Source organism: Diachasmimorpha longicaudata, chromosome 16 (assembly GCF_034640455.1).
Source record: "Diachasmimorpha longicaudata isolate KC_UGA_2023 chromosome 16, iyDiaLong2, whole genome shotgun sequence".
NCBI classification, from domain to species: Eukaryota; Metazoa; Arthropoda; class Insecta; order Hymenoptera; family Braconidae; genus Diachasmimorpha; species Diachasmimorpha longicaudata.
The window spans coordinates 5856085-5883032 of NC_087240.1; the positions used below are offsets into that span (position 1 = coordinate 5856085).

Sequence of the window (26948 nt, forward strand, 5' to 3'; positions counted from 1 at the left end):
AAAATTGAATTTAAAAAAAATGCAAAATTCTAATATCAAATGCCCACGTCGTGAATCCCGAGGATTAATCATAATTTTTTTTCTTCATTATCTAATTAAGATTGCTTCGCACAATAGAATGCCCGGTATTATTTCCTCCATTAATAATATTCAATAAAAACGCCTTAATAATGATATGAAGTAAAAATATGTATCGATCAATTTTTTTTTCTTTCATGTATTTTCCTCTTAATTCAACTTCTTATCTATAATAAACTGAGTATACAGTAATACTGTTTGATATGTCTCTAATGTACGCCGATCTATTTATATTATTTAATTCATTTATTATTACTTTTTTTCATACTGCTCATTAAAAAACGTTAACCGGCGGGCGATGGAGGAACTCAATGCCGTGAAGGAGAGAAGGAAAAAATGAATATTTATGCTTTTTTTTCGTACATATGTGTGTGTGTGTGTATTATCGTGAAAAAAAAAAACAAAAATATATAACAATAAATATTTACGAGAAGAAGTTTGAGAGAGACAATTAAAAAAAAAGTGATTGAATTTTTTCTGAAAATGCCCGCGCGATCTCTCATTTCACATTTTGTCATCTCATTATATTATTATTATTTATTGCATTGGCTTTTCATCATTTCTTTTCTCCTTCCTTTCTTTCATCGATAATTCCTGAACTCTGAGGTAGTCTGTTCTGGGATTTTTTTTTTAGTTTTCTTTTCTTTTTCTTGTTTTTTTTTACATTGTAAAATGGCAAGAGATTATAATTCGTTATCGTTTTCTTCATCATTGATAATAAACTGAAAATTTATGTACAGTTTTCAGACCTCATTCCGAAAGGAAATATATCTGTTATATTGTTCATTTTTTTTTCATCTGTTTACAATTGTTTACGATCACTGTGTCACTGACAGAACTGAATGAGCAAGAATGCGATAATTAATGGAGAGTTTGAAATTAAAAAGAGAGTTATAATACACAGATGCAGCGATGAAAACTCTAGATCGACATTTGAACAACAAACGAGACGATGATTTAATAAACACAACTTTTATCAAAAATTTATCCTCAAACAATCAATGTGAAAAATAATATCCAACTATCAACAGAAACAATTCCATGTTATTTCACTATGGTGAGGTCAACGTTTTGTGTTTATAAATTTTTTTCATTTCATCTGCTATTTATTTATTGAATCTCGTGCAAACTCTCAATGAAAAATTCACTCACTCGGTTGTTGCTGAGACTAACGTGAAGTGTTGTACAATTTTCAGTTTGTTCTCATCTCATTGTTTTTTTTTTAATATTAGCTTCGAAATGTTCACATATCGTACACTTAGGCTATCTTAGGTTTATTTAAAAAAAAAGGAGGGCCACTGTGAAAACGTGCTAGATCGATTCTCACCTCCTCTATCCAATTGGAATGTATCATATTATTTTAAGGTACACGTGTCCTCGATGGAATGAATGTCAGGAATGAATTGAAGGGGAAAAAAGTCAAAGGATTGTCACGTCTCATATTTGTATAAACATAAAATATCAATTTATTCGTAGAAACAATCGTTAAATAAATGGTCTTGTCCATTAACTATTTTACAATTTTAATATTCGGACATATATAATTAATTTACTTATAATGAATCAGTATTTCAATTGGTAAATATTAACATTAGAAAGAAAAAATTAATTTATCGCCTCGAGCATTCGTTTTCACATTGGTTCATTTACAATAATCATTTACTCTCATTTCATTATTTTTTGTTGTCGATTTTTTTATCTCAAACTCTACCTCTCATTATACTTTTGCTAAATCCTTCATAGACCTATGATAGATACTATAAAATTACGAGTATTACGATGTAGGAATTTTCTTCGCAATCTATTTGATCACATTGAATCAATAATTACAATAATATAATAATAATATGCCTATACATTTAACATATTTTGTACAATCGATAAGCTTCGAAGGTTCGCTTCAATATCAATTAATCAATACTCGTTAATATTAGATTGAGATTTACAATTTATCGGAGGCTCTCATATTATTTTCCCATCGTATTCTAAATATTGATTACAATGAAAAGGAACAATTAATGTGAGACATTGCAGTTGATAGAGTCAATACGAATTATCAACTCCATCCACTGCAATAAAATTGAAATGTAGACACGAAATGTCACATTTCAAATGTACAAATTTCTCTCCGAGCTGTAGAATATCAAACCAATATTAACAAAAAAGATGATTTTCCCTGCAAAAAGTTCACTCAATCGTAATGAAATAAATATCTTTGAGCAATAAAATACCCCTTCGACGATTCGAAACATGTTTTTCAAGAAAAAAAAAAGGTTCAATTGGGAATTCTTCGTCGATGCGAAGGGGATAAAAAGACTCTAAAGGACTGAATGAATTGTGTTAATAATTGTTTTTACGACAAATGAAATGGTTCCTTAAAATTTCAATAAACTGGCCATCAATTTGCGTGAATAAATGCTCAGTAAAAATAACAAAAATCCCATTCGCCAGTGAAATTGTTGTTGAAATTTTAATGGAATACATCTCATCGTCATGCCTCAATTCAAGCCCTCAAATGTAAATTGTGACTGTTTGTTTTTTTCTTGTGCGTATCCAGGTGTTTCATCATGTGATCCTTCCTGATGAACCCCTTGCCGCATGTATCACAGGCGTACGGCTTTTCGCCAGTATGTAGGCACATGTGCCGTCTGAGGTCCGTCTTGTGGTTAAATTGCTTCGGGCATATTTCACATTTGTACGGCTTTTCACCGGCATGTTTCTGAAGATGTTCTGCATGGAGTGATTCATGTGGAAAGCGTTTACCACATTGATTGCATTTAAATGGTTTATCGCCTGAATGAAAGCTCTTATTATGTTGTGTCAAATAACAAGCCTTATTGAACACCTTATCACACTCAATGCACTTGTGAAAGCCATCCTGTGATATATAATGAGAGCCAGTATTCGTGCTGGTGACTTGATGTTCCTTGCTCGTCAATTTACCATCATCAACCTCAGCTTTAACAATATTGGGATTGACTTCCTCTTTGCCCAATCTAACTGGTAAATTATTGTTGGCCTCGACGTGTCGATATTCCCGTATCTGTTGTTGATTTTGTTGCTGACCTCCATCATACTGTTTTATCATCATTCCATCTGTATTGTGAATATTGGATGTATTCATATTGGTGAGTGATTCGTATCGAGGCGGTGAATTGTCATATGCCTCATAGTTTGTACTTGATGATTCAAATGATTTATCTTGAGGAATCGCATCCTCAGGGCTTAGCCCCCCCACGTTAATGGCCTGTGGTTGATTATGGCCAACTAAAAATCCGGCTACACCAAATTGGTTGAAACTTGGTAAGGCCCTCTGATGATTGCTAAAAGTGCCAAAACCGGGTAATGTATCCTGGGTCTGAAATTGTAGTGCTGGTGACATTTCACCAGTAGTAATTAGCTGGCTGGTGATAGACTCCAGTAGGCCCGGGATATTGGTAGTGGTTGTAACGTGGGGGGGCAAGGCGTTTGGGTACGGCTGATGAGGCACCGTAGTACCCCCCATCGGTGGTGAAATCATTGGTGGTACACCTGGCATTATTGGCGATGGTGAATTCATGTGATGATGGGATGCCATTGGTGATGGTGAATTGAGATGTTGAGGGGGTGGTGGTGGATGCATTGGTGATATTGGTGAATTCATTGGATGATGTTGAATTTGGGATGGCGAACCTATTGGTAGATGATGTTGTGGTAATTGGGGTGATGGGGAACCCATTTGTTGATGATGATGTACACCCATTGGTGATTGGGCTGGTGAATTGTGGGATGCCATTGATGTTGCTATGTGTTGGGCCACTGTAGATTGTCCCTGTTGGGGTGATTGTACTTGATGTTGTTGTAATGATTGATGCTGATGACCCAGTGATGTCGTAGAGTCGTTGCTGTTCGAGCTCCCGTTGCTGGAATTGCTGGTGATGTATGGATTGGTTGGCGTATTGAGCAGGCCCCTCGCCGCCTCTACCGAGGAACCTGCCATCAAGTTTGGGGGACTCCCTGAGGTAGATAATTCAGGTGAGCGTGATGATCCACCTCTACCACCAGATACATTGTCCCTACCTGGATGATGATGTGCTGATATTGGCATATTAGCTGGATCCGGTTGATTACTTTGTTTAACGGCATTTTTATGTAACGTCGTATTGTAATGCCTCTTCAAGTGGCCGGAACTTGTAAACCACTTGTTGCACGCTGTACAGTTGTATGTCTTTGGTCTTCGCGCCTCGTTACTCTTCCACGATTGATTACCAGATGTTGGCTTTGGAGGTTGTTGTAGTAATGTACTTGGTATATGATGGCCAGGCATTGGTTGGGTACTTGTTATTATCGGTGAGCCAGCATGTCGTTGTGGCTCAACTGATAAATGCTGATTCGGTATAAATTGCCGTTGATCAGCTAATGGTGAACCACTGTCAATGGGGACCATTGGTGATATACCAGGATGATAATCGAGAGGCTGTCCTGGTGGCCAACCAAGCATAGCACTCACCGAATGAGGTGCTCCTCGTTGCTGAACAAGTGCTTGTTGTTGTTGTTGTTGCTGATGATGAATCTGCATTTGCATCTCTTGCTGGTGAATCCTCATCATTTCTTCCTCGTACCTGTGTGTTTGCACTTTGTGTGAATCCAGATCAAGTATTTCAGCCTGATCCTCTTGCTCCTTGGTATCACTCTTCACACCACCTCCCGAATTGTAGTCGTAATTTGGTGGTTGAGGAGGTGGCTGACTATTATGCGGTGGTGACGAGTGCATTTGAGGTGGCGGTGGTGGTTGCTGCTGTTGCTGTTGTTGCTGCGGTTGGGATTGCTGAGGACTTGTACCCAACTGCTGATACTGTGGCTGTGCTGTGTATGCACTTGGTGATGTTGGATGATTAGATCTCACATGTTCCGCCAGCTGATTAGTATCCTCAAAGACATTACCACACTTGTCACACTGAGGGGGACTTCTCGGGCTCGATGAGCTCACAGAATTCGTTCTCTCAGACTGGTAATGCTGAGCATGCTGGTATGGATGATATCTTGGCTGATAATTACTGGCTGTCTGCGAATCATCATTTGGAGGCGAATAATGATGCTGATGCTGCAGCAAGTATGTTTGGTCGCTCTGCATAAAATATGTTTCCCCGAACATTGGCGCTGGAAAATGCCCGTAACCCGGTGGGTCAGGCTCTTGTCCGCTTTGTAATGACGTTGGAGGATTTTGTTGTCCCTGCTGCTGCTGCTGCTGCTGCTGCTGCTGCCGCTGCGAAATTGCCGATGCGCCAACCGAGGGCGGTCGCGATGACGACTCACTCGAGTCCGCTGCTGCTGTTACACTCTCACGTTTCACGTGACAATTATGATTTCCCGCTTTACTATTGTTATTGTTGCGTTCTTCCAGGTGGCCTGGAGTACCCCACTGATGCATAAGATGACCCTGATGATAACGTATATGAACAGAAAGGCTATCACCACTATTGAACTTAAGTCCGCATTCGTTACAAAGAAAACTATTATTTGAACTACTGCTACTAACGTGTTGCTGTTGTTGAATCTGTTGTTCAACACTCATCATCACACTCGACAAGTTTTTTCGCAATAACACACATTGCTATCGCACACATGATGAGGCCGGGGAGGAGTCAACAGTTTTACTGGGGTGAGCCAAAAAGGGAGGACGACGAGGGGAGGGTGAGGGGGTACCTCGGAGGCGCCGAGGGGCGCTCCGTCTTCAGGAACAAACTTCGTATTATCAACGATTTATCTTCAAGCACATTTATCAGTCACTGAATTATTTCAACTTTTCACAGTATTTTTTTCAATATTTGAAAATGTAAAAATAAATGTAAATAAACTAAAAAATAAAATACGTTGCGTTCTACATTTATCATATGATCGCACAAATCGTCCCAGTAAATGTCCAATAAAACAGGGCCACTGTCGAAGGGATGGTAATTACAGTCTGGCCTAACGGCGACATTATCTTGGCCCTTTCTCAACTATCTTTAATTTTCAAATCATGTTTAAAAAAAAATTCATTGAAAAGAAAAAATCTTTCATTGATTTGCTTCAGCGTGAATATTAGAAAAAAAAAATCGAGTAACGGTGAAACTAAAACAAAAGGAGTGGCAACAACCTTGATGGATTACATGTTACTGTACGACCTCGACTTTCTTATATTAGAGTCACGCAACGATATGCGAATTTTAATGTAACTATCAAAATCGAAGGGAACGGGATTTCAACTTCTCTCCCCTTTGGGTATCAACCCCCTCAGTGTCCCCACAACTCTCCCTTATTATTCACACACGTGATGATTTCAATAAACGTCACAATTCTCCATTACTCATCACTATTGAAGAGCCCATTGGGCATCAATAGTCACAGTTCAATATAAAAATTAATCGCCTTTGATTAATTTCACGTAAACAATTGTTTAAAAAAAAATAATCACAAGAACTTTATTTTTCTATGTCTATTATCATAAATCACTTTCTCACTTTCCAATATCTTCACTATTAATTTTTAAATATTTTCCTGTGGTCGGTCCGTGTCTCGTGTTATTTATTATAAATGGTAATGCCACAGACCTGCGTCGCACGAACGCCGGCACTGTTCTGTCTGGCGAAAATAGAACCCGAGTTTAGTGTTCCTCATCACTGGCGCGCCAAAGCACTAGCTTGTACCCCCTCCTTCCTGCCCCTTCATCCCTCTACCCTCAGTACGCCCCACCCTATATCGTTCTCTACCCCCTCCTCCACGGAGAGTTTGGTCGGTTGTGCTCCCCACCTTCTTCGCCTTAACGCCCTCCTTCACTTGCCGACTCGCTCAGGTTCTACAGCAACCCCCTCAGCACCTCACCACACCCTTCACGTCCTCCCCCTCCTCCTCCTCCTCCTCCCCCCTCCTAACCTCTCATGAAGGTCCTGCTGTCTCTCTTACTCTCCCTCACTCAATCGTACGGCAAAGTAAAGCTGGTTGTAGACAGCCAACCAAATTTCGAGATGCCGGGCTCTTCTTTCCCCCACTCAATGCATATCTTCCCCACTCCTCAGTACACCTTCTATTTCCACCTAAAACCCCCCTTGGTTTCAGGGGGGTGGGGGGCAGGGGGGTGCTCACACTGTTGCGATGTCCGAAGGACGATGGAAAATCCTGCAGGAGGGGATGTCTCATCAACTATTTCGCTCTGTCTTCGTCTTTTGCTTGTTGAGGATGTTGGAGTCTTTGAACAAAGAGATGGGGATGAAAAATGCGGGGGTTTGATGATGTTTTGGATTTGGTGGAGAACTCCCGCGCATATGAAAGGAAATATTCATGAAAAATTGGGGAACTTGAGTTCGCTTATTGATTGCAAAAGCAAGTGAGAAATTGGAGAACGGCTTCCTAAAATTTCCCTCCACTAGATGTCATTCAAAATCTATGAAGAAGATACTTAATTCATGTGATTTTCAATCATTTAATTTTCCCATTTTCAATTAGGATTTTTACAATTACTGTCTTCTCTTGTCAACGGAGAGAATTCATCGACAAACTCCACAACCGCCGGTTGACAGAGATTGGCAAATTCGTAAAAAAAAGAGAGGAACAATATTTCCGCACACTTAAGTTCTATACACGGGCACTGGGCTCGTAAAAGTTGATTGAAACTTTCTAAAACGAATTCCACACGTGACGCTAGGAGGTACAGTACAGGCATTTTAGAGGGCTTGACGTTAGATGCCAAACGAAAGTAATGAAACGTAACCGTTTTGCGAAGTGCGGGAGGTAGAGAGGAGGTGGCGGGCTATTTTTTTTAGGCCGATTTAATTTTCATGTGGTCACGAGGCGTACGCGGCTAACGGGAGTCCGAGGAGAGAGAGAGAGAGTAAGAAAAAAATCGACTAATAATTGCCATTCTAGCAAAATTAAATTTGTGGAATTAATAAAGTCAAAACGAAAGTGAACAACTCGAATATTTTCCCAGGACCTCAATTCCCTCCCACCAAAATAATAATTCTCTGAATTATGTCACCGTGTCTGAGAATACATTAATATATTAATAATTTGGCGAAAAAAAATGTAGCGACAGGCTCACTCGATCTGTCATCGATACCAAGTTATTCCATTAAATAGTCTCGAATCGCTCCTTGCCCACACACGTCGATACAGCATACAATATTATCACCTCTCCCCTAAAATATCATCAGGGAGAAGAAACAGAAAAAATTATTTCTACTAGAGATTGATATTCTTGACAGACGAAAATATTGTAAAAATTCTAAGCCTATGTCAAATTATAAATCATAAATTCTTGAAAAAAAAGTTTTCTTTGCTCACTACATCACCAGAATAAAAATACAAGAGCGCAACAAACAGACTAGTGTTTCTGCAATACCAAATAAACATATTCATAGGTTTGTAGAGATGAATAGAGCGAGAGAGTTGAAGTTTGCGGGAAAATGACGTATTCCGTATGCAAAGTGCATGAGTCCGGGGACTCTCGTTTGTAGCCGAGAGCGTTGAGGTAGATGAAGGCAAAAAAAAACGTTGCCACGAAAAAAATTGCAAGGTTGGCCAGATTTCTTTTTCCTCCTCGTTTTTATTCATCTCCCCACCGCATTGAAGATCATACGAAGGTTACAGGAGAGTTCAGTATGTGTCGCTGGGACATTTCTTTATTTTACTTTTCCTCGCGATTTTTTTTGGGGGGAAATTAATTGTCTGGGGACCGGGCCTGGTGATTGGCCAGTTGGCGTGTGGGCTAAAGTTTTGGGGGATTACAGGTGAGTAGCTGGGTAAGTCTCATCGATGAAAACACCTTCGGGCGGTTGTACACTACCCATCAGCTGTGTAATTCGATATTTTGGAAGTTTTGGATGGACAACATCGAAATTTAACTTGATTAATTTGGGAAGAAACCGCCGAAACGAGAGAGAGCAATGGGAGGTGTAACATACTGTGTTCAATTCCAAGAACATTGTTGCTATTTTATTGGGAGAAATTATTTTTCGATGGAATCGAGAAAAATAGGTCGATTGAGAAGACGACGGATTGCCGGAATTTTTATGGAAAATTTTATCCGCGGGGATATATTTTTTTGCCAAACCCACGAGTCTAAGACTTGCCAAGATATTTTCGAAGAGACCGCATTAAATATCAGAACTCATCTACTGTGCCTCACTGCTTGAACATCATTTCCATGTATTCGCAAAAAAATCATATTTGTCCACTTATAATTACGTGTTCTCAGTAATGTGCGTAGTGAATCACTTAAGTTCACGTCACTAAATTAGAAAAACTACTGAAAGTCCCTTGAGGTCAATGAAAGAAGAGAAACGAGTGTTTATAGACACACAGGCGATAAATTAAATTCAAATATTTTTGCTTCATTGTCGTATTTTCCCTGTTGAAACCGATCTTGAAAAATTTCTCAAGGGGAATATTCTATCATTGGAATTTAAATAATTTATTCGTAGCGAGTAGTGTGTTTTCTGCAATAATGGCCGGCAATTGCTGATGACGTTTGTCATGTTTTCAGGTACTGATGATTACATGTCTTAATTAAGAGTCGTTTGTTCGTGCGTCTATGACATGCCATTTTAATCAATCTCCCCTTGCGTTACAAATAATTTGATATGTCCTGTGTTCATTAACGGGATAATTAGATGCCTCGCTATTTCATTCAATATAAGCATCGACTCAACGGCTCATTCAAATGCATGATCCTCATGAAAAATAAATTATTTGAATAAAAGTCGCTCCATCCCCTCCATTTACCCTCAAGAAATGCCTTAAAAAAAAACATTTCACCCATCCCCCCTTCAAGGCCCCAAATGACTGATGTTCAAATTAAAATAAATAACTTTTATCTCACCCTGGCACTCCCCCCATGGAATTCCTCCCACAAAATACCTAAATAAATGCCAAACATATTGAATTCGCTCACGTGACTGTTTTCTAAAATTTTCCATTTTCTTTTGACTCCGCATAATCGTTTTTTCTTATTATGCACAAAGGGGGCTGAAAAAAAATATATAAGGGGTGAGGGATAGATGGAAAGAAACGTGATACAGCGGAATGCAAGTCGCCGCACGTGTCACGATAGCAAGTTACATAGTGGCCTGTGCCAAGGCTTGGGAGGACGCTCGTGGAGAGTGAAGAATAAAAAAAATAAAAAAAAAAAGTCCAACGGACGGAGCTCGTCCTGGACGCTTGAATTTCCTTAATAAAATGGGGCGCAAATGCCACGCCAGCGAATATCTGGCTGATAGTGGCACGGTCAGCTCGACAGCGTCCACAACCCTTGAATGCCAGTGGGGGTTGCCTAGGAGGAAATTTAGTTCAGTCGAGCGGGGCCTTGAGGGGTTGAGTGGATGTTGCTTAGGCTGATTCAATCTGACACGAGAGATATTTCCCTTTCCCTTGGATTCATTCTCATCCAACGGGGATTCAACTTTCGAATGATATTCGCAAATCACATCGGGGGGTTTTATAGTTTGGGGGCGGAAAATGGGAATGATCTCTGATATCGATCTCAACGGAATTTCCAGATTTTTTTTTTCTATTAGGGAGAGAAAAATACTAGAAAAAGTACGTGAGAAGTTCCGTTAAATTTACTGGGTGAAACGTAAAGGTTGGGCGAAGTACGAAATCGGAAAAAGTAGTACATGAGGAGGAAAATTTACGAATCAGTTATGGCCAATTTATTGGAGATTTTTTTCTTTGTTAGAGCGAAACCTGACTCCCTCCCTGAATTATTAAGTGGACGAGGTAGATTCAAGACTATCCAAAGGGAATCGATCACGCACTTTATTTGCGTAGAGAGAAGCCAAAATTAATTTACTATTGGCAAAAGCCAAGCTCATCGAGCTATTTCTTGAAAAATTACTCAAAACTATCAATATAAACGAGGAAATGATGGACATATTCACAAAAATGAGACGACAATACTCAGAAAATCACTTACTTTCAACATTTCCAAATCATTTCTTCTCTCCTGTTTCCGAGGTCATTTATAACACTGAATTTATTTTTGACAACTTCCTTCTTATGACAAGGGGTTTGATTATTGCGGGGATTAACCCTTCAATAATCACTGATTAATAAAGTAAATTATAATGAACAACAAATCGCGATTATTTGACTTCGAAAGAGAACAAATGCGGTGTTTTCACCGAAACAGCTAAACGAAGAATGAGGTTAATCATTCCTATTATTATTGTCTGTTATTATTTGTAGCGCCATATGGGAGGTGGAAACATCGATAAATGTCTCAGTTGTCTACCGGCATTCTCCCGAAATTAATGCCGCTTACACAATTCTTTGGCAGTCGTAATCGGTTGTGTTTACATTCGCGCAAAATTCAAAATTACGAAAGTAGCAATAATAAATAAATAATATACAGTGATGTATAATAAAATTACTTAAATTAAATTTCAAACTCAATCTAACGTTGAACGGTCATTGACATAATAATTGACATTGAAAAATTGTATTATTTACGAAAAATTAAAACAACATAATTCACCTTTAACACGAAAGTATCCCCATTACTCCTAGATTAGAGAAAAATGAGGGAAAAAATAAATATGGACGGAGCAGTTTGCCGTTGAGAATCAGAGAGGCCCAAGTATATCATTAGAGAAAATTATAACGAAGTGGACGGCGGTGCGAGCTGGAAGTGGATCGAGCGAGCGAGCGAGCGAGAGACAGAGAGAGATGTGGAAGTGAAAAGCCCGAGGTAAGGGAGAATTAGACGGGTGAGGTCGTGACGTAGAGAACCCCCGGAGACGTCGAGGAAAAACCAGGCGATGGTGTGCGGTGTAGAAGCCAACGAAGGGCTGAGTCAGTCCACGCGGAAAATGAATTGAAATTTTAATCATTCCTCTCGTCCGAGACGTGCTTTACATCCAATGGCCCCCGTAGCCCCCTATCACCCTAACCTCCTGCTCACCCACCCACCCACTCTCTCTCTCTCCCTCGCTCTCGCTCGCTCTTATTCATTTGACTATTATTGTCCTCCGTTGAAAATTCTCTGCAATCTCTGCGCATCGACTCTACATAATGTACATCTCCTAACTCGCTACTGTAGATACTCGTGTGCATGAATTTATTTTGATTTCATTTAGTTGAGATTTCGGGGATGAAGTCCGTGAGAGTTTATTGAGAGCGATTTCAACCCTTTAAAAAATTCAAGGGCTATGGAAAAGTGCATAAAGCACATGATCACTAATTAATTCAGTAATTTTTATGTGAATCATTTGTGAAGGATTAGGATACTGCGAATTTCCTCTCCTAAATAGGATATATCACAATTATTCATTCCAAACGTAGTTGACAGTTTTTCAATATGCACTTAATGAATTCTCGGAATATGTCATTGCAGAACAAATTGGGGCAACAATAATTTGCCATTCACCAGGAAAAAAATATCACCTTCGTAGTTGCGTGAGTAATGTTGGTGTAAGTATAGACATTGCGTCATAATATTCAATTGAATATTGCCCTCAATTTTCAATGGACAAAAACATATGTTTATAACAAATAGAATTTCGAATTGACTGACGTTGAAGAAAAAAATTTGCTGTGTTAATGAAAAATGAAAAAAAAATCCCGAAGGGTATTTCTGTACATCACAAGGCCCCTCACACGAGACCTCAAACATAACAGCGCATTTTCATTCTTCATCCGTATCAAATTTTCGTCCTCATATACCCACTACGCACTATGGAATAAGTTGTCCCGACAGGAAGAGAACAAACCCGGGGGTATATGCGAAGCCATTGAAGATTTATTGAGAAATCGTGAAAGCCGATCGTTGGTCCCTAGGCCGCCACCACCACGTGGTACACCTTTGGCATTGGTCAGAGACCCGTTCGAAATAATAATAAAAATCATGTAAAAGAATGGCAAGGGGGAGAGGAGGTGGCGAGCATTGTGTGAAATTAGAGCCCTTCTTATGGTAATTGGACCACCGTATGATTGCCGGGTTATACTGGCCAAACACAACCATTCGCCTTTTAACAGTTTCCGTGTTAAAGTTTTTTTTTTTTTCACTGTATGTGTGTCCGAGAATGATCGCCCCGGGGCCAACGACTCCGTTTGCGTTTCTGCTCGAGTACATTTTAATCATTTCTTTTATGGTAATTTACTCGTTTTGCTACTTGAGGTTTAAATTTGATACCTTGAAAAATTTTTTCCCTCGTCGGTTTTTTTATCTTGATGGAATTGATTTTCTAATCATGCTTCGTTATAAATTATAATTTTAAATGAGCTGGGGAAAAATAAGTTTTTTGAGGTAATCATTTCGAATGATTGCTTTATTAGTTTTTGTGGGAGATTGGAATGATGCTGAGCTGGAGTTGCTCAGGAATTTTTTGACATTTCCAAATTTTAGGAAAGATGGAAATATTATTTCATGTTTCTTTTTATAGAACATCCTCGAAGTCCCCAAAATTAAAATTAACCTGTCACCTCTTTTGCCTACCCCTTCAAATAAGTTTGAACTGCATTATGATGTCACCCGTCTACCATGTGTACCGATAAGATTGCGATTGACCTTCCAATCGTTTAATTTTTTTCCATTTGTCCTGCCCCATGGTTTTACAATTAAAGTTCGCTGGCACGTTTTCCATCGGAATTAATCTGGCATCCAGTCTCCATGTACACTACGCCGCGAAGAGCTCGACAAAAATAAAAAATAAATTGATGAAATAGTACTGGGGGGAGGGGGTGGGGAGGTTCCCCACCCCCTCCTTTCATTCGGTGCTTGATTACTCTGAGATATTGAAAAAGGAAACAAACGAGCGAAAGAAAACGACACGATATATCGAGTCCACGATACGGCGGGATCTTTTGCTTCTTCGTTTGTCTCTCTTTATTTCTTATTTCGTATATTTCTTTTTCTCTTGTCTCTGGCTCGTTCGTCTACTTCTCCACTCGTTTCCATTTCTCGTATATCCCCCTTGGTCAGGGGTACCTCTCACTCTAACCAATCGTTCGCCGACACTCGTCTTCACTTCTTTTCGTATAGTTCATTGGAGTCGAGAAAAAGAAATAATTCAAACTGCGAAAACCTATAATTTTCAGACGCTCTTCTGGTCCCGTGAGAGATTTTTATCTTTTAAAAACGAAGAAATATCATTTCGTTACTATTGGTAAATACTGAAATAATATCTTGACCCTCTAGGCCATTAAGATTATTCCTTTTTAATCCGATGGTTGACGCTTCAGATTAAATGGAATAATCTATTTACAATGAGAAAATATGAATAGTGCAAAATATTCATTTAGTTGAGTTAATATCGTTTTTATATTCTCATTTAGAAATGGCAAAGAAAATAATATTTCAGTTGAGTTTTCTTCGAAAAACAAGAAAAATTCCGCAGTTTGAGACTCTTCTTATTGGTTTTTTATATCGATTGACTTTTGCAAATGAAAAATAACTGAAAGCATAAATGAACTATTTATTATTGAATATTTATAGAATCCTCATTGATATTCAAGGGGGTAGGGAGAGGGTAGGTGAATATACAGCGGAGATGCATCGACTAAAGACATTACGTCAATCACCAGTTTCAACTTCACATTCGAATGAAGAAAGAAACGAGGGAAAACGTATATTCTGAGAGTGTTTACAGCCCTTGACCGAAAAACCGAAGGTTTATTTGTTCATCGCGTTATCGCACCACCTGATAATTAATGGTAACAAGTCATAATTACGAAGTGTGATTTCTTGGAAATTTCACCGGGGAACTAACAACGTTTGTCGTCCATGCGATGACGTTTATACAATTTCAATTTATTTTTGGACTTTCGGTTGGACCGCAACCAGTGATGTAGTGAGGAAAAGTCAACCGATTTGTCACGTAAAAGACACACTAAAATTGTTCACAACTCTTGCCTTGTCAAAAACATGAAATAAATGAAATAAATTGAGATTTTTCTTTATAAAATATATAATTCTACTAATAACTCTTACATTGAAATTTTAGAAAATATTCAGGCATTTATTCATCTGAAACAAACGTCCAATACAACGAACCTTAATTCCATTGAATCATTTAACCATACTAATGATTTACACCTACTAAGTGAAACTATTCAATAACTTTCACTTTTAATTATTCAAACTTATTAGTTCCGGATTAAGAGCCTTAATTGCGGGCCATATGTCCATTCCAAATTACCCTACTCCACTTTTGTCTGTCCTAATCTTAGAAGGCGCTAAATATTCAGACATGCATTTGCCAAATGTCTGGAGCTTTTCCCTTATTTACGCAGCAATTTGTCGAGTTATATATATATGTGTATATGTATATTCTCCGAGAAATGATTTTCCTGTCTGTGTGTATTGGGGAATTATTAATCCCCTAAATCACGGCAATAAAGTCATTAGGAACCAATGGTACACGTCTCCGTCGCCCTCCCCAAATTTTACACGACGGACAGCAGGGGGTAGTCGAAACTACCTGGGGTCAGTGGTGCACACCGACACAATGAACGTACGAAAAGCTCTGGTGGTACATGGCCTGCGCACTTTGCGACGGGGTTTTCCTGCGTATCCGCACAATGCAGTTGAAAACACCCGGTATAAGCATTGTTCACTAAACAATGAACCGGACCTATTCCCTCCTCACTCTCCCCCTCACCATCTCTCGCTCCCCGAGTACACCATCGTCTCATTCATTCTATTACTACACTTTTCATCCGCCTCCTTAAGCCTCCACCTCCTGGCCCGCATTCTCCCCCCGGGGATTAAGGTTGCTCACTGTCAAGTGCAGTTATTCTTATCGTTCCAGGACACAACAGAAAAATATTATAAAAGTAAAACAATTGATAAAATTCAAGGGCAGTCTTTCGTTATGTTTTTTCCAAAAATATGATGGATGAATATGAAGGGTCTAGGATCAATAATCCTGACGATAAAATACAGTAAATGAACACTAGAATGAATGATGGATTGGAAATTGATAATTTTGTTGGAACTACGGGAGTGTTTCCGTCGGAACTACCCGTAGGGGATGCCGAGGGAAATATCTTCGGGGCAATTGAATGAAAGCAGAAGGAGGATCAGTGCAGTGGAAAGGTCTGCGTACCACCGACCTTTCTCAACATGGGATCCGAGCATCGGGAGTCACCCCATAACCTCAGTGAATGCCTACGGGGAAAAAAAACATACCAAAACATTGATCCCACCCTATATCTCCGGAAAATCATATGTGGGTCAATGACATTTTCCCATTTCCCTATTCCTTATAGGAACCAACATTTATCATGATTGGAAAATAATTGTCCCTGAAGTCTCATTTTTTTCCCGACAATCTTTTCCAACGAAACCTGCGCCCTCACTTTTTTTTATTCCAAAAAAATCGAATTTCGCAAAAAATATATCATCACTTCGACTGCGTCGGGATGAGTGACGCGAACGCACCTGCACGAAAAAAAAAACAATTTAGCTCAATCATTCTGCGCATTGTCATGCTACGAATGGAGAATAAGCATGACTATATTCAGAGCGCCCTGTGAATGCTGCATTCGCAGCGCCGAAAGTGCGTCGATCACTGTTCAGCACTAACATCAGCAACCCGTCGCCACGAGAGGAGAGATGGCAAACAGATGGATAGTGATTCAGGCGAGTGAGAGAAGGACGATGAAGGCAACAGGAGAAAAATGAGAAAAAAAATGCGTCATTGCGATAAATCATTCCGGCGACAGGCATTAAGAGACACGATGCGTCTCGTTTCATTCTGCAGAATGGTGCAGAGATATTTTCTCACACTCACCCGAGCCAATGGGGCATCGCAGTGCCCCGATATCTCAGAAGGCAATAAACCAAGAATGGGTGGAAGGAAATGATGAACAATGTATCAATAGTTCGATCTATTACTGTCGATTTTTAAAAAATGTTATTTTTCGCTTCTTTGTGGCGAATTTTTTCTTTTGCTGATGGTTTGGTCAATGATGAGCCGACGATGACCGAATGCATGATGAGGGGGGAAGGGGGAATCGATTGTATTTCGATAGAAAAAAAAAAACTTTTTAAGGCTTGATCGAGGGCTTGCTTGGCTCGTCTGGGCAATTTCTAGGAATATCTGCCAATTTAGGGGAGATAGGGGATTTTTTAATTAATAATTAACTCCATGAACCTTCTGATCTCCAATTCCAAAATCCCATATGGAATTTCCAACGGTTTAAAATCACCCTCTCCAAACAAACCCCCCCGTTATCCTCACAAGGATGACGTATCATTCCGAAACACCTTATACATAATATAGACCATTACATTCTCAAAGATTTTGATGGCCTTGAAGCCAGCACTATGAAAAGCTCAGGAGATTGGGCGCGGGGGGGGGGGGGCAAGTTAAATGGATACCGTTCACTTATCGGAAGTGTCCATCACCAACAGGCAGCCCTGAGGCATTGTTTCGCCTGATAGTCCGAAAGGCCCCGCAAGCCAATGTGTCGAGATATCGTTAACCATTCCATCCAGTACAGTGGAAGGGTGCAATATGTGTATGGAGGTTGAAGTCATGGACAGACTATTCCACAAATTCACTGACATTTCACCTACACTGGCATTGTTTATAAATAGAACAATCATAGCCTAATGAATGGACATTTAGATGTGATTGAACACAATTTATTGAATTTCGTTGAACTGGAATGTTGAAAGAGCATTGGGTACTTTTCAATTAAATATCACTTCATTATAGAGAGATGAATAGTTATATTACTAAATTATATTTATAAAACTATGAAGAACAAATCGTTCGCAGAATATTTCAAATGAATATTTCTGATGAAACACAGACTTCAATGTCGTTAGAATCTGCCATGAACTCCACCACCAGAGCAACTTACTCAGGCCCAACCTCTTGCCCCCCCTTCCCGCCCCCATGAAGCTTTCATATATGCAAGGGGTGTATGTATAGGCATTTTCGTCGACCACTTGGAGTCTCTAGCAAAATACGTGCCTCACCCCCGTCGCTTTTCTCCAGCGAGCGCCTCTCCTTTTCTCCTCCTCGCCACCCCCCAGCCTCATCGTCCGAAAGCTCCAGCCCGATTCCCCCTTAACGCTAATTTATCTTAATTACATTCTACGCGCGTCGGCATGTGCCAGGGGCCCTCCGCAAGGGCCACATACGTACGTGACACAGTAATTTTACCTGTATATATGTCTTGTACGTGTGTTTGAAAATTAGGGATGTGTATGTGTGGATGTGAATTTTCCATGCGAATGTACAGTGGATGGAGATAGTTTTGCGTCTACAGGAGCCATAGGGGTCACGTGTACGTGCGAGCGGTTTAATTTTCGCGGTAGTTGCGCGAGAAGAGCGGCCAGGGTTATCCTGGTTATGTTAGCAGAGGCTTGTCCAGGAAGACTGAGGCGTGGATTTTACCAGGACACCGATGGGGGGAGAGAAGTGGGAAGAAACGCCAGAACCGGGGAGGAGAGTCTCGATCGATTTGCGATTCTCGTGAGGCCCTGGTCAAGCGTCTCTCGCATATATCTCGGTATATGTACTTTTACATATGTACACCATCTCGGGGTACGATACGACCAGATTATTCGAGAGCTGGTGGAAGAAAATAATGGAATTCCTGGGGCAAGGGAGTGGGTGGATTCGGCAGGTGAAATATGATTTCTTCAGAAGGACACGATTAATAATTTTTGGTTTATTATTTTAGGAAATTTAGAGCAAGTGATGGAAGTTTTGAATTGTATTTGGTGATGAATTATTAAGCTGATTGTTGTGATAGTGATAAAAATGAATGATTGCTCTACCCTCCCAGACCGAGAATACAGATATGATAATTAGCTGTTATAAATACTGACAATTAATTCAAGATTTGAACAAAATTTCCAATAATTTTTCTACGTAATTATCTTCAATTTCATGGAGTATGAATTCCATGAAAATTAATTAACTGAAGATAATCTGAGGAAGTTTTCAATCGTTGGTGCAATAGCCCCCTACGGCTTATCACAAATTTTACCTCCCTGAGAATAGTGATTCACGTATACTGAATCTCAACTCATATGCATGGTAGCCAAGGACCTCGCCCTCTAATAACCCAAGTGCGCGTTTATCTCGAGATTGAGCATTAGGATTCGGCGCGGAATGGGAACGACCACGGGACGGCCTTGCCCAGTGAAGATAAGGGGTAATTTCTGGGCATTCGCCTAAGAGGGGGTCACAACTGGCCGTAGCTCATCTCCGGGTGTGGGACGAAAGTATTCAAGCATTTCTCTACTTGGTGTGGTACTCGTGAGATACATTTTGGAAGGGGTAGTTGGCTTCAGATTAATGATAAATCAGTTTGGATGAAATATGTTTTACAATCTCAACTTTTAATTCTATTTAAATATTTAATTGAAAATTGTATAGAATATATAATATATTAATGGCCTGAAAAGTTTGCAATCATGGACTTCATTCATTTATTTCCAGGCATTATAATTACACTCGAAAATATTTAATTCATAATGTGCAGTCGGTAGAAATTTTCATTTTTTTTTTCGAGAATCAAATAATTCTTCTAAAAATTCCGTCTCGTATAAAAAAATGATCCCTCGCAATTTTCGTAAGTACCAATTTAATCCCAAGTGTCCAATCATACCCAGTGGTTTCACGAATTGCTCTCCGACTCTGGTTTCTTCCTCAAAAAAATGATAAAAAAATAAAATAAGCACGAATGTCGGAAAAAAAAGAATGAGAGCTCGCGTGATTGTTCCAATGTGCAGGATGAGTGAATGCCTCCAAGGGATATACACAAAATGTTAACGTGTATACAGTCGAGAGAATTCGACACATAAACGTCGATGGACGTCGTGTGTATCGGGTGTTTTACGAGGTCGAACGCGCCAGTATATTTCTCTCACTTTTTTTTTCATATTATGTACCGTTTTATTTTCACTTTTTTCCCTTATTTCTTCCCAGTCTTCAATTTCGCACATCGTTTTCGTGCCAAAGCGAAATATTTTTCCCATTTTATTTCATCTCGACACATTAAATTGTTCAAACGTTTTTTTTGCGTTCGTAAATTATGAAGAGCGCTGAGAGACTGAATCTGACCTTTGGTTCTATTTTTTACACATTCCGATTAACAAATTATGAAATACTTTGTGATTGAGAGGAAAGAAGAAAAAAAAATTGACAGTTCATTTGCAAGATAGAGATCAGGATATTTTACCGGAATTGTTGCGAAGTAATTGACAGGTGAATAAAAAATTTTTGAATTTTTCGCAATGAAGAAAGATAATATTTAAGTAGTGAACATGTCTGTCTCGATCGTGATTCATAGATTGGCTGAAAATTCCATTTCCTACCCTGTTCCCGCGGTTATCCTAAAAAGCCTGCACTTAACACCGATAATTATCGATATCTCAAAAGTATATCAGACAAAGGACTCAGAAAATTTGAGAAATAAATTCTTATTGCGCCGAATAAAATAAGCAAAAACCATTATCATCGATTTGTCCTGGTTGAGCGTTAAAAGCCAAGTTTCCCGAAACAACCTTCAACTTTCCCAGGCCTTTAAACTCTCCGTGTTCCTATATGTATACCTCTCATACAAAACCCGTACATTTCAGGGTTAAGGTGTTAACGGAGAGGTACCACGAAAGTTTCCACGACTATTCCCGTAACTTCCGGTGTACACCAACAGTACCCATCGAGGTATAAGGGGGTGAAGTGAATTCAGTAAGATTTATACTGAAAATGGACAAGGACAAACTGGTGGTCCGAAGAGAAAGGCAAAAGTTGGGAGTAATTTTCCGAAAATTTTATCTTATGTAACCAAAATGTCATTTGATCCCACGGTTCGCCGCTTGTTATTGAAAAATTGTTTTTTGTGTCGGTGTAGTTTGTAAGATTCTACCCTCGCGGGCTTCACCAAATCTGTGGCTTCATAAACCACCGGTTTAATTTACACCGATGGCATTTATAACCCAAACTTTAACGTCTGATTTACGGATATTTTATTGGAAATTTTCAGAGGTTTTGGTTGACCATCAATTTAAAATCCTCAAAATATATCCCGACCCCTTGAACTTCGTATGGGATTGAAGAGGCTCGAGGATGAGATAAACCCGGGGCGTTTATTTCCGAAGGAGTAGAGGGACTAAATTTTTTTTTTATAACTGAGTACATACACGGGGAGAGTCCAACCCTCGGGTTTTGGAATTTTTCGTGTGTGCCACGCACAGCGTCTCATGCTTTGGCCTCTCAGGGTTGGACGTGTATACACAGCCAACCCTTTTCGCTTCTGCGTCCGGCCGACACCCTCGCGGCCATTTCTCGCGGACAGTGGCGTAGGGCTTAAGGATACGGAAAGAAATAAGTCAATAAAAATATATTTTTCCGTAATTCCGGAAACGAGATGCCTTAAACATACGAAAATCATGAGAAACATAATTTCCTTGTTATTCACAATTTTTCATAATTTCATTTTCCCATAAATTTTCATCATCCAAATAAAATTTATCGGCAGGATTGAAGACATGATCTGCACACGAATTTCCATCACCTCCTTCACATGGCCGATAAAACTTGGAAATCGATAGTTTATTCCACCACAAAAAGCCGCTCTCGATGTTAAAATATTCATGATACTTTCTTAAACTCTCACTCTCTACGCCAATGTCTTCTCTCGCATCGGTTTGGTCAAGGGTCGCCGACGTTGGACTGGTGACGGGGATGAGGTAAGCCAGCGGGGGTGGTACAACTGGACACGAAGGGGGAAGAGGAAAATCAACAGGGGAAGGCTCTCTCAGCGTACATAAGCACATAGCCTGGAGAAGACGAGGAAGAGGAAGAAGAAGAAAAAAAAGCTGAGGGGGATGAAAATTTACGTGTGCGCGCCAGATATTTCAGGGAAACGTGTGTGTCCAGCGGATAAAATACATACGAATATTCGAGTTAGGGGGGGGGAGGGGCGGAGAGGTGGGAAATGACAAGCAAACATGAGCAAAAAAGGGAAGACGCTTGCAATTTTGAAAGTGACTTGGACAAGCACATGAAAGCAAACAAAAATAATAGAGGAACAAAGGAAGGGGGATAACGGGATTTCATGAAATTTGCCCAAGTGGTTCTCTTGATAAACACAGAAGACCACTTAAATTACTGATTTTATTTTGTTTTGGGGATGTTAACTCTCTTACCCCCTATTTCGCGGGCCCCTGAAACCCTCCCAGTACATAGAATCCTCCTCCGTCAATAAATTGAAAACTTCCTTTCCAATCCCCTGAAAAATGTATCCTATCGAAAAAAATTCTCTCCCCGTTATCTTACCCCCTACCCCCAGGGATCGAAGTAGCCCTCGTCCACTCCCCCCGAAATGACTACCTCCCCTTCCGGCCAACTTGACAGAGACGAAACGACTCTAGATGTACAAAAGGGATGAACGCACGAAGAAGGAGGATACAAACCGAGAGAAGCACCTCTATCTCCTGCACTTCTAACTAACATGTATTTTGCATAAAGCTTACATTACTTGAATTACAATGCTCCAACGCTGTCTCATCCGTGGGTCCTCAACCCAACTTGGATGCTACCATGTAAATTGCTTCTGGAGCCTCCACCAACACAACATGAGAAAATTGTGGACGTTGGCTCCTCACGGCGTGAAAGAGAGAGAAGGTGAGAGTTCAGCGTCTGAGTGGTGGTATAGGAGGGAGTTAGAAAATCATATATATGTGTTTGGCTATGTACGAGGGGTGGATGGACAGGAGAGTGTGGAAGTAATTTCTACGTGCGCACACGAATCTCTCTGGACGTTGGCTTCCGCACCCAAGTCACCTCTGTCTTCCTCTATCGTTGGCAAACTGGCATTAGACACTAGGGTGAGGTGGGGAGAAGGCTATGGGAGAACCAATGGGGGAGTTGGGTGGCCAGAGGAAGGAGAATGGGTAAAGGGGTTTGTCTCGGTTTTAACCGAGGGTGAGGGGGAAATTCATTACCCCGGTCATTCCAGCGCGTTATCGTGCACAGATATAATTGATGGCTAAGCGGCCCGAGGTCACATTTGCCCAAGATTCTCAAACACTTCCCCCCGGGTTGTTCCTCCCTCCAGTCGCCTTCAGGGTGTGCTGGTACTGTAACCCAATGTTCGTTAGAGATATGAGAAGCTCTCAGTTCTATGGTGTATTTATTTGCATCGAGTCGTTTGTATTAGGAACGAAGTCTGGCTCGACCGTGCTAATTGGAAATTAAGGTAATGGATTGGATCAATGGGGGATTGGGTATCAATTATTGGCTTGGTTAAATTGTTTCTCGTAATTTAAACAATAATAACCAATCCCTTCTACCCTAAACGAGTAATAAAAAATTGAAGAGACATTTCCTCGAAAACCGAAATAACCCCTGGAATAGGCTCCATTCAAATCTTGTAGTGAAGAAGATGAGCGTAAAAATGAAGAGATGAAGAGAAAAGTCCACTCGACAAACTGAGAAACATCCCACTGGCTGTTAAGTCTCCCCCAGGATCCACTACAGTCCATATAATTTTTTACCTCCTTTTTCGTTTTCCTCCTCCTCCTCCTCCCTATCCCTTCCCCATTCCATCCCATCGTTTATTTTTTTTTTGTCCATCCAACTTCCTTAGAAACGTCCAAGCGCGTATGTGAGAGCACGCGCGCGTCCCTTCGCGTTCTCATCCATCTGCGCACGCGTCCCATCATCAACCCCCGGGGGAACCAGCGCCTAAGATAATAGGGTCGGACGTGAGTGTGCCTCAGCCAAAGGATAATTATGCTTTTCCACCCTCGATCCGTGACTCCGTTACCCTGGTGAAAGATGTATCGCACTCTTTGGCAAGCCGGAGTGAAAGTGAAAGGGCTAGTGTGGGGACTGACACAACAGGTCATGACCTCCAGATATCTTGGCAATTGGGAAGGGGGAGGAGAATTCTCTAGTTGAAGATGACAAGGTGTAAATCATGGGACAATGGCTGCAAGGGCCTTGACGCAAGGTCTAGGTCTGTGGATAAGTCGAGGGATTATCGGTTGGCCATCGACGAGATCAACGGTCTCTTGAGGGCCCCAGGTGTGGGCACGATATACACGAAGAAGTCGAGGAAGTGGGAGGAATAAGAGGGCTCTCGAGACACTCTATTACAGATATTTCTTCATCCCCTCGTCTACCCGATTATTCTTGATTTTTTTTCCACTATTATTCGATATCAAATATTTCAGGTGAAAGAATAATTTGTTTGAAGAAAGGAAATCGTATAGTCTTAATTAATTACTATTATTCTCTGTATGTTGGTATTATTTTTCATTAATTCAATCATTCAGCTGCAACATCGTCAGACATATATGGATAAAAAAAACAATGTACACAATGAATCGCTGGTAAAAGTATTTGTCGCCTCCAGTGCAACAGTTCCAAGGGAATAAATCCTAAATCTCTGGAGTAAAACACCATGATACATCCTCAAGTACGGCTTAGAGAGACATAAACGGATAAAGGATACTCTAAAGATAGAGGTGAATGAGAAATTGTGGTGAAAGTGAAAAGAGATGTTGCAAATAAATACAGCCCTTAGTTCTACAACTTGCAACTTTTGTAGAACAATTCTCTCTCACCAAGAGTTTTTATAGTTTTTCCACAGATTCCGTGAAGAAATGAGAGGGCGGGATTTATACTTGTGGATATTTCATTCATGAAATGAAGTTTTGTACAACAGGTGCATGTCTACATAAACAACTAATTTTTATTGAGCTGTTTAAAAATTGATGGCCTGTCCATGAAAACCCATTTTCTCATTATTTTTTTTACCACTGAATATCCACTGGTCCTCTAGTTTCCCTGATAGGTATGAACATCCGAAAAAGAAGAAACTAACGGATATGCAAGCAGCCCAGCGAGGAACATAGGATGTACACTAGCGTGTTGGCGTACATGGTAAATTTATGTATCTGACCGAGGATGTACAGACGCCCGCTCACTGCTTGGGGTGGACACGCGGTAAGGGGATGCCTCAGCACAAGGCGAATAAGGCGAGAGCAGTGGACGAGGAGCCGAGGAGGGTGGGTGGAGGATGGGGTAGTAGGCGACGTGTGGGTGGTGGGGTAGAGGCTACTTTGTATGTACGCACGCTGACATCTTACCCACCCGGGCCACCCTTCCGAGCCGGTGGTCGGAAAACGAGGGGTGGTGAGGCGCCAGGGGCTCAAGTAACGTGGGAGGTGAAGGAAGAAGGAAGATAGAGTAGGTGGCCGACGAAGATCAATACTCGCACTAACCCATCCCTCTCTCAGGACCTAACCCCCATCACCTCACCACCCCCGTCGCCCCCTTTTGACTCTATGAGAGCGTCTCACTCGCGCCAACGAACGTGTGTGTGTCTGTAACAGCGCCGGACCTCTTAGAATCACTCCCCCCAATCCCCCGAAAAACCCACTCCTATCACCCTTCTAGTCTCCCTCTCACTTGCCTTTCGTCCACCGGTGGCGAACCACCCTTACGACCATCCACTCTCGCAACCCCTATGGGTTTAAAGCGATGTCCCGGTATTAGATATGTTTTCGGTGTATCTACTTTTTTTCTTTGTGATATTTTTTTCCCTTTTGTTGGTTGATGTTAAATGTTGGAAAGATTTTCGATGCAATTTCTTACGGAGAAGATGCTCAATGAAAGTTATGGGAAAGTGGGGGAATAGAGACTTAAATAAAGATTTGAATTAAGTGAGGGGGCAATTAAATGGGTTGAATGTCTTTGTGGAATCATTCGATGATTGTTGAAAGGGATGAAGAACATTGATGAGTCATTTACTTGTCTTTTCGAACCAATCTTTCAATGATTCTCCTGCAGATTTACGAAAAATATTCCAGAGAGAAATATCTTTCCCCACAAATTGTCTCGCGGCTAAATAAAGATTCAACGCATTTTGATTCCTCATAATTGCCCTTTGTCCAACTTTCCTCCGTAACTGAGCATAAGAAAAAAATTGATGGATTCAATTTTTAAAACCCATGAGAACGTACGTTGGAACATAAATTCCCCTTTGTCTCGTAAAGAATTTAAGAAGCTCGAAAAAAAATGTGGTCACGTTGGCCGTTGGTCCTCGCTGTTTCATCATTTGCCCATCGTTGAAGAACTCTTTGCATGATAATTAATTCACAGGCTTAATGGGCCCATGACCCACACCTGGTCCAGTGTCCTGTTGGGACAATGCCACTGAGCACTCCGGTTCTCATCGAGGGATGAAAAAGATAGAGTTGAAGTATCCCCCGAGATGACCTGCATCAGTAGTTAACGTCCACGAGAGAGGACACAGCATCTCAGCCCCCTCCCCCTGTTTAATAGCTCACGTAATAGGGGTTGAGGAACAGAGGCCTGGGAAATATTCGACAAGGTGAATCACGTAGCGGAAGACAACGGAAGGTCCATGACTGTTTATTCACAATGACAAAGAGAAAATAGATAATACATGCGGGAAAAAATGGCGAGTGCAGTAAAGAATTGAGAAAAAAAATGATAAATCTGTAGAAGATGAAGAGGGGCCGGCCCTTAGCCGCAGATGGACCAGCATTGAGATGAGGAACGGGCCAGGGCTGGCCCAAACTCGGCCAGCTATAGTCCAACTGATCACAAATTTGTCATGTTTCGCCCATAAAAATCTTAAACTAAATATCTGAGCTCGCATTCTCTCCGGGTCCCTTTTTCCCGGGCGATTAATCTGAATTTTTCAATGAGATTCAAATTATCCTATTCTTTGAATTACGATGAAAGTTAATAACCGAAAATTACCATCAATCAATCACCAATCAGTGAGCTCGTGATGAAGAAAATCACTGAATCGTGATATGCCCATGCATTGAAACAGATGTAAGAGAATAATGATGAAGGCAGAGAAGGGATATTCGATAGAAATAAACAAATAAAAAATCCAATGGACAA

General features: G+C 40.5%; 2 protein-coding genes across 6 annotated transcripts in view; both read right to left on the bottom strand.

Annotated features, from left to right (window-relative positions):
- Positions 1 to 26948, bottom strand: part of LOC135170233 (uncharacterized protein) — a 96496-nt gene that overhangs the window by 45710 nt on the left and 23838 nt on the right. The gene's annotated exons all lie outside the window — the stretch shown is intronic.
- Positions 469 to 11279, bottom strand: LOC135170226 (transcription factor Zelda-like). 2 transcript variants are annotated; one of them, XM_064135833.1, is made up of 2 exons: positions 11009 to 11279; positions 469 to 5497 (listed from the first exon to the last, which is right to left on the bottom strand). In XM_064135833.1, exons 1-2 carry the CDS (start codon positions 11015 to 11017, stop codon positions 2582 to 2584), a joined length of 2925 nt encoding a protein of 974 aa, XP_063991903.1. In that variant the 5' UTR covers positions 11018 to 11279; the 3' UTR covers positions 469 to 2581. The 2 variants fall into 2 exon arrangements, with proteins under 2 accessions (XP_063991903.1, XP_063991902.1); XM_064135832.1 differs by lacking the exon at positions 11009 to 11279 and having other exon boundaries at positions 469 to 6765.